A 17,641-nucleotide genomic window follows, 5' to 3' on the forward strand; every position below is an offset into this window, starting at 1 on the left:
CTCAAATGCTGATCCGAAAAGAGGTGGGAGGTTGCACACACACACACACACACACACACACACACAATTTTTTCTTGCAAAGAGAAAGTCTGTTTCTGTCCCCTGCATGCTGATGTTTTCCAAAAGGCACACAGCTGGGCACTGCAGCAGCTGTGGCTCCTCCAATGCCCACCCACAGAAGGTGCACAATCTCTTCAGATGAGAATCGCGTGCCCCAGGCCCCCTAGGCAGGTTCTTCTGCAAGGACGCCCAGCGAGATCCCCCCTTCTCTCCAGGAAGGGGTGGGTAGCCAAAGGCAAGCTTAAAGCACCAGGGGACTGGCTAGCTGGTGGAGGGAAGGAGCTGCAGCAACAGCAACAGCCACCACCAAAAGAGAAAATTCGGTTGCCAAGATCCACTCTCCTCCACCGCTGTGGCTCATCCAGCCATCTGGAGTGCGGAGCTGCCCAGGGCCACCAGCTGGCCTTGCAAAAGCAGCAGCAGTTGCTGCAACAGCAGCAGCATGGTCCACTGTCGGAAACAGGCACAAGCTGCCACTGCCCCTCTGCAGGCACCTGCACGACACACTTCCCTCCCGTCCCCTCAGAGCCTCCTCCTCAGAGCAGCTCCCTCCGCCTCCCCTCCCTCATAACAGGACCCCACCTCCACCCACATCGTAATGGGGTGACCCAGCAGGAAAATGCGTGGCCCCACAGCGCGCGGGAAGGGGAAGGGGAAGTGTGCAGCCATTTCCTAACTTTGCCCCGTGATGTGCTCGGCTTTTCCTCTCTGCCTTGTCACCCAGGATCACTTCCTTCACCCTGAATATCTGGCAAACAGGTCCATTTGTCATTATGTTTATTACTCCATAACCAGTGCTTTTGTCTGGGGGAAAAAGGCCCTGGTGCTGCATACCGGCATCTGACACCAGAAGAAAAGCTCTGAGCACAACCAATATATAAGAATGAGCTCCTCAGCAACATAGAGAATATTATTGTTCATAGAAGAGGTTATATATTCTTCATTATGGTTTTCTTGCCCACTTGGTTTGCATGTATCTTAATGTTTTAAGCTTTAATTTTACTAACAACAAGTAATTCAGTTTGCTGACTAAAAGTAATTCACATTGGCCCAGCCTTTGATCTCTGTTAACACAATTGTTTATATGAACTTCCTCCCCTGCAAATGGTTTTGGGTGTGTTCATTTTGGTACAGGGCACTCCCTGAAAAAGCTTATAGCCCATGGTGCACTTAATGTACTGGATGTTGTAAATGGGGCGGGTGTTGTTGTTTTTCTCCAGAAAAAGAGGACATAAATGTAGTCTTGTATCATGCCACCTTTTGAGAGGTTATCTGCTACAACCTGATATTAGCCGCATTGCACTGGAGTTAGTGAGGTCACTGAATGAAGTCTTTCCCCTGGAGATTTTTGCCAAATGCAGGATTTCTGCTAGAATGAAATACTGTGAGTCTGACTGGAAATATCCTGGTACCATACAAATATAAATGGGCACATGTGTGTGTGTGTGTGTGTGTGTGTGAGAGAGAGAGAGAGAGAGAGAGAGAGCGCATGCACTCACATACACACTGTGGCATATAATTTGTTTGGTACCAGCTACAATTGGAGGTCTGGTCTACATGTAGCAGAAGGAGGGGGGAATTTAAGTAATGGGATGGACTATACCACTTGAGACTGCAGGCAAGGATTCAGATTTTTGAATGCTCCCATATTTTCTCCTCATAAGTAAAAAATTCACATAAGACGGAGTGAGTAGCATAGACACTTTCTCTGTGATGTGTTAGGTTGTGTGTGGTTTTTTGTCCCAGATGAAGGTTGAAGAGATGTTGTCAACTTACTCTACCACCTCAGGATTTTGTTACCTTATGATGCAGGTTAGACCTCAAGAGTTTTCTGCGAGAAAAAAGTGACCACCACGCCCCCATTAAATAGTTGAAGACACATGCTTACCACAGTATAGCAATCAATTCTCTAGTTAGTCAATCTTCATTAAAGTCAAAATGTGATCATCAGGTTGCCAGCAATGACCATAAATTTGTTTCTGACAGTGGTATATCTCTTTCTATTTTTTTGGCTGTCTTCATTAAGAGACCCAGTGTAACATAAAGAACCTTTGAAGGAAGAAGGGGTATCTCACTTCATGCCTGATGGGAGACAATCTCCCTTTGCACTTGGAAGCACTGAGAGATTGTCTCCAGGGGCTGACGTAAAGTGAGACTGACCCTGTCCTGAGTTTTCTGTCCATGCCAGAAGATTTGGGGGAGGACTGGCTGGTAACCTGAGATAATGGTTGGCAACCATTATCTGAAACTTGTGTTATAGACTGGGCAGGGCCAAACCCTAGAAATTAAGACATTATAGAATTTTGATTATTTGGGATGTGTAGAGGAACCATAAACTGCAGAGGAATTTCTAGGCTAGCCTATGCAAAATGACCTGGCTAAGCTAGGGACATTGAGGAACAATATGGGGCCACAGAGGGCCATTGGTTTGAAAGAGAACTATCCTTACGCTTTGCCCCGAGGTGTGAAGAGACTGAGTTTGGAAGGTTACCATGGTAAGTGGGTGTGAGGTGGTAGGAAAATAGTGTTTTGAGCAAGGTTTGCTGGGAGGAAGAAGGTGGCAGGAGGTCTGAGATCTATCTTTGGACAGGTTGACTGCAGAACTGGCTGGGAGAGATGCCTTGGACTCCATGGTTGCACTGCTGTGGGGTATCAGCCCCTCTTGAAATGACCATGCTGTAAGATCTGGACTCTCTCCATGCAGACTGAAGATGTAAATAGAAGAATAAACCATATTTCTTAAAGCTACGACAGTCTCCCCCATGTCTCCGTTCTCCAAAGGAACACAGACCTGGGGTGAGTGCCTGGAATCCCATGGGCTCTTGCCACCGCTCAGCAGAGAGGTGGAGGCACCCAGCTGTTGTAACAGGTAACCACAGATAATGGCTGGCAACCATTGCTTCTTCGCCTCAGAATGAGGAGTCTGAACTCCTCATGATGTCTCTTCAGTACATCAGGCTCAGCACTTCTGTTGGAGAATCTGGCCAAAACTTGGAGATAATGGACTTTCCACACAGTGTTTTTTCTCCTCAATAAATGTTAATTGCATATTTGTTGTATGAAATCTTCTTTCACAGATATCTTTCAAAGTAACACTTTTGTTGCAGGAATGTGACCTTTTGAGGTATAAATATTTTATGCCTGGAAAAAATGTGATTCTTCTGACTAGGTTAGTACACCTGTTACAATGACTGTGTAGAATTCTCTGGTCTTGGGGGGGGGGGAACCATCATCTCTTCCTTGCAGCTTGCTGTTAATGTGAATCTTGGGATCATATATGGCCAGTTCATTTTCTTCCTGTCTGTTTTCTCAGATTGTTGCCCTGTCATCTTGGTGTCTCCTGAGGGATTCCATGTATTATACCTGCTCTGTTGTTGCACTTATCTTGGTAAGTGCTCAGAGATCGCTTTCCTGAATAAGTCTTTCTTTGGCAATCCAAAGTGCCATTTCTCCCACTTCATAGGGGTTCACTAAGCTGATTTATTTTTACAAGAAGTTTGCTTTTGTTGAGTGTTTCATTTAAATGAGTATAGGACTTTGCTCATTGCAACTTACATCTTTACCAGTTTCATCCACAGTGATTTAAGAACTAATGTTCTGCAACTTCAGAACATAGCTTCAAATGCCAAAACCAGATTTGGGTTGGTCCAATGAAGTCAGGGGGGAGATTTCATTCTAGGTGGTTTCATTTTAAAAATGTGCAATAAGACTCTAGCGGAATGGTGAGACCAGAATTTTTCTCTACGATAAGAAATTGTTATTCACACTTCTGGCAAAAATATTGTTATTACTTGCTTTCACTCCCTAATCCATTATGGTTCCTACTATTTATGATCAGAAATAGCGCATTTCTGGGCATCTGTTGGAATTTATGAAAAATTTTCTGTAACAGTGCCTCTTAAATTGAGTTCTGAAGACCACCAGTGGTCTCTGGTATATTTTCTGGCGTACATGAGACCATAATGAAGAGTCTGCTTCAGTTACTGCTGGAGTCCAATCAAGTGATTTTCTGTGGGCATATTGAACAGGGCTGCTGCTCAGTTTGTGGATGTGTGTTTTACAGGTGCTGGGGATGAGGGGCAGCCAGGCAGCCGCCATGATCTACAGAATCATGGCAGCTCAAAACACTGAGAAAATTGTGGCAGGCACATGTCCAGAACCATAGAAAGGCATCCGTTTATAGAAGCAGCTGGGTTGTGAGACTGCTGGGACCCCCTCTAGGTTTGCCACATGTCCCTTATAATAAGGCATGGGTAGGCAAACTAAGGCCCGGGGGCCGGATCCGGCCCGGTCGCCTTCTAAATCTGGCCAGCGGACAGTCCGGGAATCAGCGTGTTTTTACATGAGTAGAATGTGTGCTTTCATTTAAAATGCATCTCTGGGTTATTTGTGGGGCATAGGAATTCATTCACCCCCCCCCCCAATATAGTCTGGCCCCTCACAAGGTCTGAGGGACAGTGGACCAGCCCCCTGCTGAAAAAGTTTGCTGACCCTTGTAATAAGGGGTTGTCCCTTATTTCAAGGGGAAATGCTGCATCCCTTATTTCTACCCCGCTTTCTTCTCCCTGCTGCTTCTCCTCTGCTGAGGTGAGCACTGAGCTCAGTTTCTCCCTCCCTCCCATCTCTGCCAGCGCTGCTGCCTCCCCCCCCCCCGCCTGCCTGTCTCTCTTTCCCTACCCTACCCCTCCCTCTTACACTAAATCCAGGAGTGACGCAGCTGTGGCCCAATGGATGGGAATGGAATGGAGGGGCGAGGCTGAAAAAGAAAGGAGTGACTTTGGATACGTGGGAGGGAGGGAGGGAGGGAGGAGAGGAGGGAAGGTGAGGCTGGCCAGCAGGAATCATAGAATCCTAGAGTTGGAAGAGACCACAAGGGCCATCGAGTCCAACCCCCTGCCAAGCAGGGAGTGTGTGTGTGTTTCGCATTCAAGCTGGCAGTTCTTTTCCTACTGACCAGGGAAGTGGGGGGTCCTTGTTGCTTTTATGTGCTTCGCTGACCCTGTTCCTTTATAGAGGGGTAGGGTGGATATTGCAAACCTATTCTTTAGCTACCAAAGAAACTCCCCCCCAACCCATGACTTTTTAAAATGTTTTAAATGTGTACTGCAAATGAGGACTCAAGCCCCCCTACAAGAAACTCTCACGGTCCTAAATTCATGTTCAACCTGATCCTTTGAAAACAGAAATAAGTCCCAATTAGTTCAGTTGATTTACTTTCAATTAAGTATGCAAAGTATTGAATCCTTAAAATGGTTGTTGTTTTTACTTATTTAAATAAATTGATGCAAAATATTGTATAAAGGACCGGGCCGAAATGAAGCACACATGTAACCCTAGTGGCTGGAAGACCTTGTCTGACTATGAGGCATGTGCTTGAATGCGCGTGGCATTAGCAGCTACATGAAGGGGATGTTGGAGGCAAAGCTCTGTGAGGAAGAGAAACAGAATTGTTGCTGTCTTCACCCCTCCTCCTTTTTTGGGCTGGGTTTCTACATTTACCATTCTTCTGACAGCAGAAATCCAGCAACTGGGAAGGATGTGAGTCCATTTAAATTAATGTGCATCACCAACTAAGATCCGTAAATTTCTTTCAACTCATTGTAATGGATTGCTTTGAAGTCATTTCTGCAGCAGGTAAAGTAATTTTCAGCCCCTACAATTCCTCTCTCCTGACACATTCCTTATTTTGCCCAAATCAAAGGTGGCAACCCTAATCGCTCCCATGAGCAATCATAGGAGGGGGGGTCAATATCTGAACCCACCATGGAAGAGAAAAGACGAAGAGGCTATTTTTGTGATTCCTCATGATAGCAGATCAAATAGCAGGAGCCTTTCTCTTCCCTGTTGGTCTCACCAGCAGCTCTGTGTCCTTTACATTCATCCTTTTGCTTCTTGATTCCATACCTCCTATGAGAAATCTTAATATGTGTGAAAGTGCAAATATCTTCCAGCCTTTCATTGTATCTATGTCCTGGGGTATGGGGGGGCGTAATGTAAAAAATAAACAAGTAGAAGATGGATAATTGGACATTAGCTGTTCTGGGCAGAGTTCTTTTTTACAGCAAATAATAGTAGCCCTCTCTCAGGCTAAGCACAATACAGAAATGTCACCCCTCTTCCCAGTTCCATATAATTCACAATGTCATATTCTGGGAGCATTTAGCCAATTTGGAATGGCAGGAAGCAGGACAGTAAAACCTGAGGAAGAACTGCGTCCTCTCTGCCTGACTCTGCCTTGTCACATTATGCCCAGACACCTTATTGAAGCATGAACATGTGTCCTTGGCTATAAGCTGACTCACAAGAAGGCCTGTACTTGAGGGTGACATCTATAAGCCGACAGCAAAGAAGCGATGGATTCCTTCCCCTCTCACACACACTGACTGTAAAAGCAGGAGAAGGCTGGAAGGGGGGTGGGTTGCAAATATTTCTTCCCACATTTATCAGGACACTTCATTTGCTACCATCATTCCAGGCAAAGCCGAGGGAGAAAAGAAAAGCTGAGATGTAGAATTTGAGTGCAACCTAGTGGTGACTGAGGAGGAGAATCTCTTTTTTATCTGAATTTCTGAAGGGTAGCCATGCCTGAACTGATCTATACATTATGTAGAATGAAGTCCTAGGAGTCTGGACTATCTCTTCAGACTGCAAGTGGGGGATTTGCATTCTTGAATTCTGCCTTTCCAAAAAGGTATCTGACTAAATCGTAATCTGGGTGGGGCCATTGAATCAATTGTCTTAAGTAAGTAATGGTAACTTAAGCCCATGGATTTCACTGGGTCTGATCTGAGTATCGCCTACACCACCCTCTCTGTTTAGGAGTGATTCAAACATATGATACCTTTTGGCTGCTGTCTTAAGTGGCACAGAGCAGAATTCTGCAGAGAGAGAGAGAGAGAGAGAGAGAGAGAGAGAGAGAGAGAGAGAGAGAGGCTGGAAACCTGTGCAGATTTATTGTAGCTGTGGATATGCTTGTCAGCTAAACATATTAAAGCAAACTACACATTAGCTCCTGGTGGGCTCTCCTGACATCTTGGTTTTTTGCTTAAAAGCAGCAGTGTAAGAAAGAGGATGCAAATGAGGTCTGAGCAGGAGTGAGGCATTTTCCCTCCATGCCATTTTTTTCTCTGATAAGAATTTCCTCCCCCCCCCCCCGTGCTGCTTCTCCCATACAGTTTCTCTTCTTCTTCACAGCTGCTAAAAATCAAAATGTATGGAGTTCTGATTGTAGATAGCCTTCATTTCATGTACTTTGGCCCCGCAGGCATCTACTTTCTGTAGCCCCTTAGGCTCTGAAGAATATGGGCTGCTGACCCTTAGGCCTCAAACCCATGGCAGCACACAGCTTGGTTGCAGGACAGTACCATGGTCAATGCCATGAAAAGCAACATGTCATTCCAGACATGGTTGTGCAATGGAGCCCTCTGCACAAGTCTGGTATGCCTTGCATACACAATAACCCAATTTCAGTCTCTGGATCTCAGATAGCAGGGCTGGGAAATGTTCTATTAAACCTGTGCCATATTCACGTGTTTGCTTCTTCATATACTGATTTAGTACATTGGAAGAGGGTTATATAGAAACCTTTATCTAAAGGTTGACAGATTATAATGCATAGAGACTGGATTGAAAAGTGAAAAATCTCCTTTCCATTTTACATTTTGTGTTTCTTGATAAAATCAATTCTTCATCTATAACAAGTAGAGTTGTACATTACAGATGATAAAAATTGGGTGTTGGAAGGAATGAACTGTGGGAAATTATTTGGGATACTAGAAGAGAGTTTGTGTCAAGAGATATTAAAAGTCTTTTAAAAAGTGTGGCATACCTTACAGACAGTCTCACATGGTAATACATTTTTATAACATTTTTCTCCACAGATTATTTATGATGAAAAAGTTGCTTGGTAAGTAGTGCAACTGTCATTTTTTGACTAATGGTAGCGAGGGAGGCAAAAGTTCTGCTGAGCAACCTGGGGACCAATTTCCATTTCTATAGAGCTTCTAAATAGGAAAGTGATTCATGGAAATCTTTTTAGAGTTAAAAGAGGAAACATCTCTTTCCCAGCACTTTCTGGGCCACCCACACAGATCTCCACTGAAGATGCAGGGCCTGTATAAGCAGCCTGAATAGACTGTCCAAACAATTTCCTTTCAGCGTGACAGTCACAAAAGTAGAAAGCTGAGGAGGGCACAGGAGATGTGTAGTTGTGTTGCAAGTACTATTGCTCTAAGAGGCTGGCAACATGTGGTAGCTACCATGGGGATGTCTGTAGAAATGGCCTCATTTTGGGGAGCTATTCCTTTCCTGCCAGCCATCTACAGTCACGATCACATTGTGAGGGAATCTCCATGAGCTCCCTGTGACTGCTGCTTGTGTCTGGGTTTTCAAGCACTGCAACAACCTGCAAACGTATCTGAGCTGAAAATAGGGTGTGGCAAAGTGAACGTGGGAATGCACAGGCAATGATAAGACTGTTGCATTGCAAAGACAAAGAAGTGATGCAGAGAATGGTTTCTAGGACAGAAAAGGAGAATTGGCAGCTGGGGAATGAAAGGAGGCAAAGACTCATTTGTATGCTCACCTAGATGCACTGGTGCTGCTTCTTCCAGTGAAATGCTGATTATTTGGGAAAGGCTTGTCTCTGGGTCTCACTCAGCTAGCTGTAGTGCTTATATACATGCGCATACATCTGCATACCACAGACATTTGGGATAGTACCCTTAAGAAGACAGTCCTATGTAACAGTGAGAGTGTGAAAGGAACAGCAGACATGTCAGCAAAGAGGTTAGCAGCACGAAGAAAGATTTGGATGGCAGCTAATGGGAAGTTGGAGCTAGGAGGCAATGACTCAAGAAGAGAACAACAGAGAACTGGGAATGAGCATGATAATTGTTGCTAAAGTTATTTAGCAAATTATTCTGATATTTTATGATATGGCAATGTAGAAATACTGGAAGGAAGGAAGGAAGGAAGGAAGGAAGGAAGGAAGGAAGGAAGGGATTATTCCCTGTCCCCCTAGTGAGATTCATTCAGCTACTGTGAGTGAAGGTTTACTTGGCTTCCTCTGGGGAGAAGGTGTTGGCTCTGTTATTCCCCATCAGTTTTCAGTACAACAATAAACTAGGCAATTTGGGCAAGGCCACAAGGAAATGGCATTTCCATAAACCCTGAGGTCACAATCAGCAAGAGCAAGTACTAAGTTAGGAGACCAGGCTGGAGCGTCCTGCAGGAATGAAGTAACAGGAGCAGGGTCTTGGGCAGGAGTCCTGTACTAGCAGGGAAGTTGTCCAGCAGAAGCCAAGAAGCCAGAACTATTTTTGCCAAACTAGATGAGGTTTCCCACAGGGTTGTTGAGGAACTAGGGGCTGGTGGTGTTTTTGTTATCTCCTTTCTGAATCTTCTCAGTGTCATTTAAAGTCTACTCAATATTGATCCAGAGTAGATTCCAGTGTATAGTTAGCAGAGTAAAAACTTGAACACATTGCAGGATTCCCAAAAATAGACCAGAGGCAATTATATTTCATCCAGCAGAGCTTTACTGCTACTGAAGGCAAATGAGCATAATGGTCACAAATCCAATACATTCAGGATTGGCACATAAGAAATCCAGTTACAGCAGACTTAACGTAAACTTACAGTAACTTATAACAAGACTAAAACTTAACACTAAGCATACAGAACACCACACCAGACAGAAAAGAAATAGAAAGACAGACAGACAGACAGACAGACAGACAGACAGAAAAGAGATAGAAAGACTATCAGATGAATACTTTCTTGCACTAAGAAATGCACTAAGCTGACACTCAGAGCTCTGAAGCAGAGCATGCATGAGACTTCTTCCTCCCAAGCTGGTCAGATGGAGGGAAGGCCTCACAGTACCAAATGGGCACTTTGTCAGTGGATGTGAGCTGCAGAGGAACCATCAGGGCAAGGCAGCTCCCCTGCTCCTCTCCTGCCTCCCTCCACCACTTCCTTCCTTCTTGATCTCTGCTGCTGAGCCTGAAATGGAGGTATCAGTGTGAGGGAGGCATTATGAACAAGATGAGCAGTGGTGGTTGAGGCTGGGGTGGGACAAGATAGTTGTTGAGGTACCGGAGCTACGAAGGCCTGTGCCTAAGACGCTGGCTGGCAATAGCTCTCCAGAAGAGGCCGAGCTAGGTATATAGTTTTAGACAATTGGTCCCTGGCAGTTTCATAAAGTGCCTGTGTTGACTAACTAAAGCTCAGACAACTATTAAAAGAAGTAACAGATAAGAACACCAGGTTCCAATTGAAAGAAGAAAATCTGGTGGTCTACCAAGACAACACAAGCTTTAGCCACTTGATCATAGGAACTCCTGCTTAGTCTCATAGTAGCTTTTGAGATTCCTTCTTCACTGATATCATGTTAGGCATATGGGATCACCATGCTAGTTTCAACTGCTGTCTGAAATATATTAAAATGTTGTTTTAAATTGTTCTATGTAATTTCATTTATTATAAGCTGCCCTGGGGTCTCCTTAGAGAGGAAGAGTGGTGTATAAATGTGAAGCTGATGATGGCTGATGAAGATGCAAGGCAAAGATCCATATAGAAAGAGTAATAATATAGGAAGTTAGAGTAAGGACCAGCTTTTATGATGAGATTAGGTAGGCTCCATCTTTGAAGCACAAGACACCGCCTGCACCACTAGACTCAGCCGCTGCCCACCATGCGCCACCTCCTGTCTGCCAGGCACTAGCCTGTAGCACCCAGGCTCACTTTCCTGAGTCATGGGCTCTGAACTTCAGAAGACCTGGTAACTCTAGGCATCAATGGTCTAGAAACAGATCCATTTCAGCTACGTGGAACCCTGTTCCTTATTTGTCTTCATTTTCTTCCTCTTTTGGTTGCAGGTGGGAGTCTTTAATTCTAGTTCTAATGTATGCTGTCTACATTCTCATCATGAAGTAAGTATCATGTATTCTTGTCTGCACATTGCTAAGGTTACCTTAAATGGATGTGGGTCTAAACTTCTTGGGCTTGCCAATCGTAAGGTTGGCAGTTCGAAAGCTTCCATTGCTTTGTCCCAGCTCCTGCCAACCTAGCAGTTTGAAAGCATACTAGCATGAGTAGATAAATAGGTACCACTTTTTTGGATATTGAGCGATAGGAGCAATAGTTAGGAGATAGTTTGTTAAGACCTTTACAATAATTTTGTCTGCCACAGCTAATAAAAAGATGCCTTGATAGTTTCCACAATCTGTTCTATCACCTTAAAAAAAAAAATTGGCATCCCTAAAGTCTGCTGTGATCTTCACTCTCTCCCAGATTTTTTCAATGAGCTTGTGAAGTTGTTGTGTAAGTTCAATTCCACACACTTTGAAAACTTTGTCACGTACCCCATCAGGTCCACTGGTTTTGTTGTTTTGAACTGGTGTTTCTTGGTTTGGTATCCAATAGTTTGTTCACAGGCTGCAGTAATGGATAGTTTTAGCTTGCTGAAGTGTTCCTCGATGTTATCAGGAAACTCTGAAAGCAGGTGGTCCTTAAGAGTTGTTTGAAAGCAATCCCAATTAATTGGATCTTGAAGAGCTTGAGTGTTCATCTTATGCCTTGGGTTTCCTTTGTTGAAGCCTGTGTTGAGGTATAATCTTAATAGCCATCATGGAACATATTAATTGTGATCTGTCCAACAGTCATCAACACTCATTATAGCTCTGGTAAGGAGTACATCACAGCAATCTTTAGCTTGGACAATTACATAGTCTAAGAGGTGCCAGTGGTTCGACCAAGGGTGCTTCCGTGATGTTTAAATTTAGTTATTTTTCAAAAGAGTGTATTGGTAATAACAAGGTTGTGCGCTGCACATACAGTCAAAAATAAAATTCTGTTCTGGTTGCTGTTGCCAATTCCTTTTTTCCCAATAGTCCCGGGCCACAGATAGAAATCTTTCCCAACTCTTGCGTTAAAATCGGTGTCTCTGATAGGTTGGCATCCAGTTGAGAATATATTTTTTCTTTAATGTCTTCATCAGCATCCAGCGTTGGTGCATAAGCGCTTAAAATAGTTGCCTGCTGGTTTTTTTGTGAGTTTTATTTGAAGGGTTGAAAGTCACTCATTATGAGAATGTATAATAAAAGCTTTGGGAGAGGCAGAAGAGGAAGATCAATCCCAGCAAGAAGACTAGATAAGACTTGAAACTTTAAGAAAATGAGTGACCTTAGACTTTTTTGTGGGATATAAACTGTTTGAATATTAAAGCTAAAAGAAATAAAACTATGAACTTTTTGTTAAAACAAAAACTGGATTTATATGTCTACAAAAAACACACATAAAAGGCAACATAGGAGATTATTAGTGAATAAAAAGCTAGGCAATGAATTTATTGCTTCAGACACAGTTAAAAAGGGGGGGGTGATCTATGCCAACCCCAAACTAGAACCAAAACAAATAACAAAGGATGAAGAAGGCAGAATATTAGTGGTAGAAATCACTATAGAAGGAGAAAAAATACTAGTTATGGGCATCTATGCACCTAATGAAAAAAAGCTGGAATTTTATAAGTCCCTGGAGGAAAAATTATTTGAAAGATATAATGGAAAGAAAATACTATTAGGTAACTTTAATGAGATAGTATCCCTAGAAAAGGACAAAAGAACTAAGGAAGGTGTGTCCAAAGAAGGTAAACTTCCAATAACCTTTTTTGAAATGATACTATTTTTGGACCTAACAGGTGGTTGGAGGTACAAATACCCGACAGTGTGTGAGTTCACATACTATTCCTACCTGAAGGATGCCCATAGCAGAATCGATATGATGATATAGCTCTCAAAAGAATTAATACAAAGAATGAAAAAGATAGGTTGCCTGAGAGCACTCTCAGACCACAACCCAATCAAAATGGGTTTAAAGGGAGAAAATAAACAATATATAGATGGAGATTAAATGAAAACCTCCTAAAGAAAGAGGAAGTGGTAGAGAAAGGTAGAGAAATAATTAGAGAATACTTTAAAATAAACCTAAAGGAACGGACCAGGAAGTGGTTTGGGATGCTGGTAAAGTAGTGCTGCGAGGCTTCTTTATTCAAAAGAAAATATATTACAGAAAAAAAGAAGAAGAAAAGCAAAAGATTTTAAAGAAAATAATGTGTTTTGGAAAAACCTTGGTGGAAAAGCCAGGAGACAAAGCCATTTTACAAAAGTTGAAAACACTACAAGTACAATTCTCCTTGTTAATGCAACATGAAATTAAACAGAATATAAAATCCCTAAAACAGAAACAATTTGAGTTTGCAAACAAATCAGGGAAGTTATTAGCATAATACAAAGTCACAGAAAAAGATATCACCAAGGACAAGAGCTCCAAAATAAGGAGTATAGACAAGCAGACAAATATAGACATAGTCTTTTTCTTTACAATCACTCGTGTATTTGATAGACGTAACATAAATTTTTCTCATTATGCGAAAATTGGTTAGAAAGAAGGGTGGCTCCCGAAGTTTTATAGGACCAGTCAGGTGAGCTGCATTGGCTTCCTTGGCTTCCTGATTCGCTGTCGAGTCAGTAATGGGGGCTTCCATTGCAAAAGATAAGGTACTGAAGGCTGACACCTTCATTCACCCAACCAAAAGGCTTTGCTCTGCTGCTCCACACACCATAGCTTTGCAGGCATCGCTCCTAGTCTTATTTTCTATGGACTCACATTCTGAAGTTTCTCCTCAAGATCTTCTGCAATGGAAGAATTGCAGGTAGGAACAGTGTACTCACTTCACATATAGCCATATTTCAGTCCTTATTTCTTCTATTTTAAAAATGTAACATTTATTTATTAAAAGGCTTCTTAGGCACTAAAATACAGTGGTACCTCGGGTTACATACGCTTCAGGTTACATACGCTTCAGTTTATAGACTCCGCTAACCCAGAAATAGTACCTCAGGTTAAGAACTTTGCTTCAGGATGAGAACAGAAATTGTGCAGCAGCGGCAGCAGGAGGCCCCATTAGCTAAAGTGGTGCTTCAGGTTAAGAACAGTTTCAGGCTAAGAACGGACCTCCAGAACGAATTAAGTTCTTAACCCAAGGTACCACTGAATAGGGATTGCCAAAACCTACAAATTGATACACAGGTCTGTCAGGAAAACCCCATGAGAAAGACATTGAGAAGACATCTCTTTGTTCTTTGTATAGGTTTAATGCCAGTCTACAACATATCTTTGAAAGGAGGACAAAGAATGCAACAAATATGGTGAATGGACTAGCAAATAACACAGAGATGGATGACAACAGCAATTGTGATGCTACAGTAGTATTATTAAAGAAAGGTAACTGTTCCAGTAAGTCACACACTGCTTGTTTGCAGAATCCTTCTTGATGTTCTGGTGGGCCAGGCTAGATGCCACTTTAAATACATCTTTGAATCCCATACTTGGGAATCCCCATGTCATCTTTTAATCAAAGCAGTAGTGGAGTCCCAGTCTAGATGTTGTTTTCTCCCTAATAAAGCTGCTATTTGCTTCCTGGAGCAATATGCTGCCGGGGGAGGGGGAAGAAGCACAGGGGAAAGGGTTAAACCATGGGTGTAATCCTGATCCATTGGTCACAGCTTCCTGTAACTTCTTTTGAAAACAGTAACAGCAATTCCAAGCATGGGATTCAAAGATGTGAAGTAGCATTTAGTTTGGCCCCAATCTTTGTGAGACATGTCAACAACTGGAGAAGTTAAAGAGTAAAATGGTGAAATGCCATTTTTGCAAAGGAGACCTCAATGTAGGAGCATATTACAGCATTATAACAGATTTTCATGATCATTTTGCTTTATCGCCCATTGCTTATAAAGCTTTATAATGTATGTGGCACTTTACGGAGTCACATTTAAAGAAAGGGGGGGTCAAAGAAAAAGCACCTCACCCAAGGAGCTTAAAATCTAAATTTAAACAGCGGAGGAGCTAATAGAAGAGGAGAGGTAAGGTGAACTGGGCATGACCAAACACAATTATGTGTTTTAGCTGGGGAGGTGAGAGCTTTGGCTCACAAGAAATTATATCATTTTTAGAGAGTTGTTGACAGCTTGAAAGAGGAATTGCTGCTTGTATGTACATTCATCCCACTTTTGCCCCCAGTAAAAAAAAATGCCAAACTTGAATGATAGAAGGAAACAGAGGGGTAGAAGATTTGTGTGTGTACACAATGGGATGCAAAACCTCTTTGGAGTCACTGTCAGTTCTCTTAAAACTATTTTCTGTCTCTGGCCTAAGTTTTCCAGCATGCTGTTCAAAAGCTGTACCCAACATCCAATGCATCCATCTCAGAGATGGTTCCCATTGATTTCAATGACATTTACTCCCTGGTAAATGGAATAGGATTGTAATCTGAAGCATCTGTTAGGATAGCCTGGATACTGACATTCAGCAAGAAGATACTGAGTGTGCAGGCAGAAAATTCCATGATTACAGGCAATCAGTGAGCTTATGCAGAAGCAAAATAGCAAGAAGATGATTCCAGCTGCCTGTAAGGGTGATGTCAGGTAAACCCAACCATGCTCTTAGCTAGACTGAATTGTTTAATTAGTGTTCATTAATGTGAGTGCAGAGTCTGCCTTTTTCAGCAGATTTAAACTTTTAAAATATACTTCACTTTTCTTGTCTGAGAACCTGGTCTATAATTTCTTCTACAAACTGTATAAAAGTCTTATTCAAGCTGACCAAGATAAATTGCCCTTTATAATGTATTTTACATGTCTTATATTCTGGTGCAACTGGACATCTCCTGTTTGTAGCCATTATCAGTTATTTAGATTACTGTTTGAGGTGCTTGCTGCTTTATGTGGCTGTCCCACTATGGATTAAGTCACATTGAATAAATCCCCCCAAATGTATGAACAAAACTAATAGAGCAGTCCTGCTCACATGAGAGTGGCTCCAATTATATAAGGGGAATATGATGACACCAGTGTTTCCTGCAGCAAACTCATAAAGTGTATACAACATGCATTCACTTTGGACTGCACTGGGTCCTTGTTCAATGCAAGCCTTTCATGGAGCTGGTTTTAACCTTTGAAGCCCTAAATAGCTCGAGACCTGGGTACCTAAAGGACCACCACCTTCCACACCTCAGAGGTGATGTGTTCGTATATAATGTTTTAATCCAACAGACCAGTTTTTCTGTTGCTATGATTTTATGCTCTTTGTATGTATTTCTTGATTTAGTCATTGTTATGTTAGTTGCTTGAGTGGTTTTATCTGAAGGGTAGGATAGAAATGTCTTAATTAAAATAAAACAAATAAAACTGGGCCGGTCATGGTTCCCTGTTGAGAGTACATGAGTAGGTTGTCTTGTTTACATGTTTGCCACAGGAAATAGCAGAGTAGATGTGGCAAGGACAATGTGGAGCCATCAACAGACCTAGTGCTTGAATCAAGAGGAGAGGATGTGGTCAAAGTTCCCCCAAGTATAAGGCAGTGATAATTAAGAACTAAGCCTGGGAGCTGTAACCCCCACCCCAGATTCCCTCAGGAAACTGATCTGCATCATGACATCAGTCTGGTCAGAGGGAGGATCATGGGGGAAAACAAAACCCAGATGAGGACCACCAGCAGAACACTGGTGCTGCTGCTACTGCCGCCAGTGAATTTTGTGCCCCCTAATTTCACTCTTCCGGAAGGCAGTCAAAATGCCCTCCCCTCATTTTTGCCACTTCACTTGCAAAATGGGATAGTAAAGTGGGAGGGATACATATTGGCTCAACCACACAAATCAGAACTGTCCCCATGACATGGTCTGAAGGTCTTCAGTGGTAGAGCACCAGCAGGTCACCACAGGTTCTTTCCCCAGCCTCTCCAGGTATGGCTGGGAGGGACCCTCTGCCTGAAGCCCTGAAGAACCACTGCCAGTCAAGGTGAACGGAATTAGATGGACTAATTACATCTGCTGCCAAAGTGTCAGGTTTTTCCGAACTAGACATTCTTTTAGAGTTTCTAAAAAATTTTAGAAGAGGTTCTTAGCGCTGCTTATTAAAGAGAAGCAATGTTAGGGAACACCACTGAACAGCTGACTGTCATATGGTGGCTTCAAATAGGATAAATATCTGATGATGCAGAAGACTTTTTCTCTCCTGTTAATTTCCCTTAATTGTCTTTAGGAAACTTCCATCGCAAAGCCTCTGTGATCATGGTGGATGAATTGTTGTCTGCATATCCACACCAACTTTCCTTTTCAGAGGCTGGGCTGCGGATTATGATAACCAGTCACTTCCCCCCCAGAACCCGGCTCTCCATGGCCAGCCGCATGTTGATCAATGAGGTATATTTTATGTTTTGTGTAAACAGTGCTTGCTTCAGCCGTGATCTGTAAACTGGAAGCTACTGGACTCTTTTTATGGGGCATCTTGGTGGGTTGCTATGAGTGATGACCACACTTCTTCCTCTCACCTCATACTGGATGGCCAGAATCTTTATCACAGCAGGGCTGACCTGCATGTTTCCCCAACTGGAATATAATGGTAGAATGAGCCATATTGGGGTCTGGAGCACAAGAGTAGAGGAACATGAGCTGCACTGACAGGGTCAAGGAGGTCCTCTGTTGTCTGAGGAGAAAAGAGGAGGGAATCAGGTCCCCAAG

The 17,641-nt window shown here is 42.9% G+C and overlaps 1 protein-coding gene across 2 annotated transcripts in view; it reads left to right on the forward strand.

The window, feature by feature from the left end:
* The window catches only part of SLC24A3 (solute carrier family 24 member 3), a 169,307-nt gene that overhangs the window by 132,918 nt on the left and 18,748 nt on the right, over nucleotides 1-17,641 (forward strand). Inside the window, exons 7-11 of one of the 2 annotated variants that reach the window (XM_053394910.1) lie at nucleotides 3,374-3,448; nucleotides 7,941-7,966; nucleotides 10,941-10,994; nucleotides 14,213-14,358; nucleotides 17,163-17,323. In XM_053394910.1, the coding sequence (XP_053250885.1) occupies nucleotides 3,374-3,448; nucleotides 7,941-7,966; nucleotides 10,941-10,994; nucleotides 14,213-14,358; nucleotides 17,163-17,323 (462 nt within the window). The remainder of the gene's footprint in view (nucleotides 1-3,373; nucleotides 3,449-7,940; nucleotides 7,967-10,940; nucleotides 10,995-14,212; nucleotides 14,359-17,162; nucleotides 17,324-17,641) is intronic. The other variant, XM_053394911.1, reaches the window with a different exon arrangement.

This window comes from Podarcis raffonei, chromosome 7, assembly GCF_027172205.1.
Source record: "Podarcis raffonei isolate rPodRaf1 chromosome 7, rPodRaf1.pri, whole genome shotgun sequence".
Classification (NCBI taxonomy): Eukaryota; Metazoa; Chordata; class Lepidosauria; order Squamata; family Lacertidae; genus Podarcis; species Podarcis raffonei.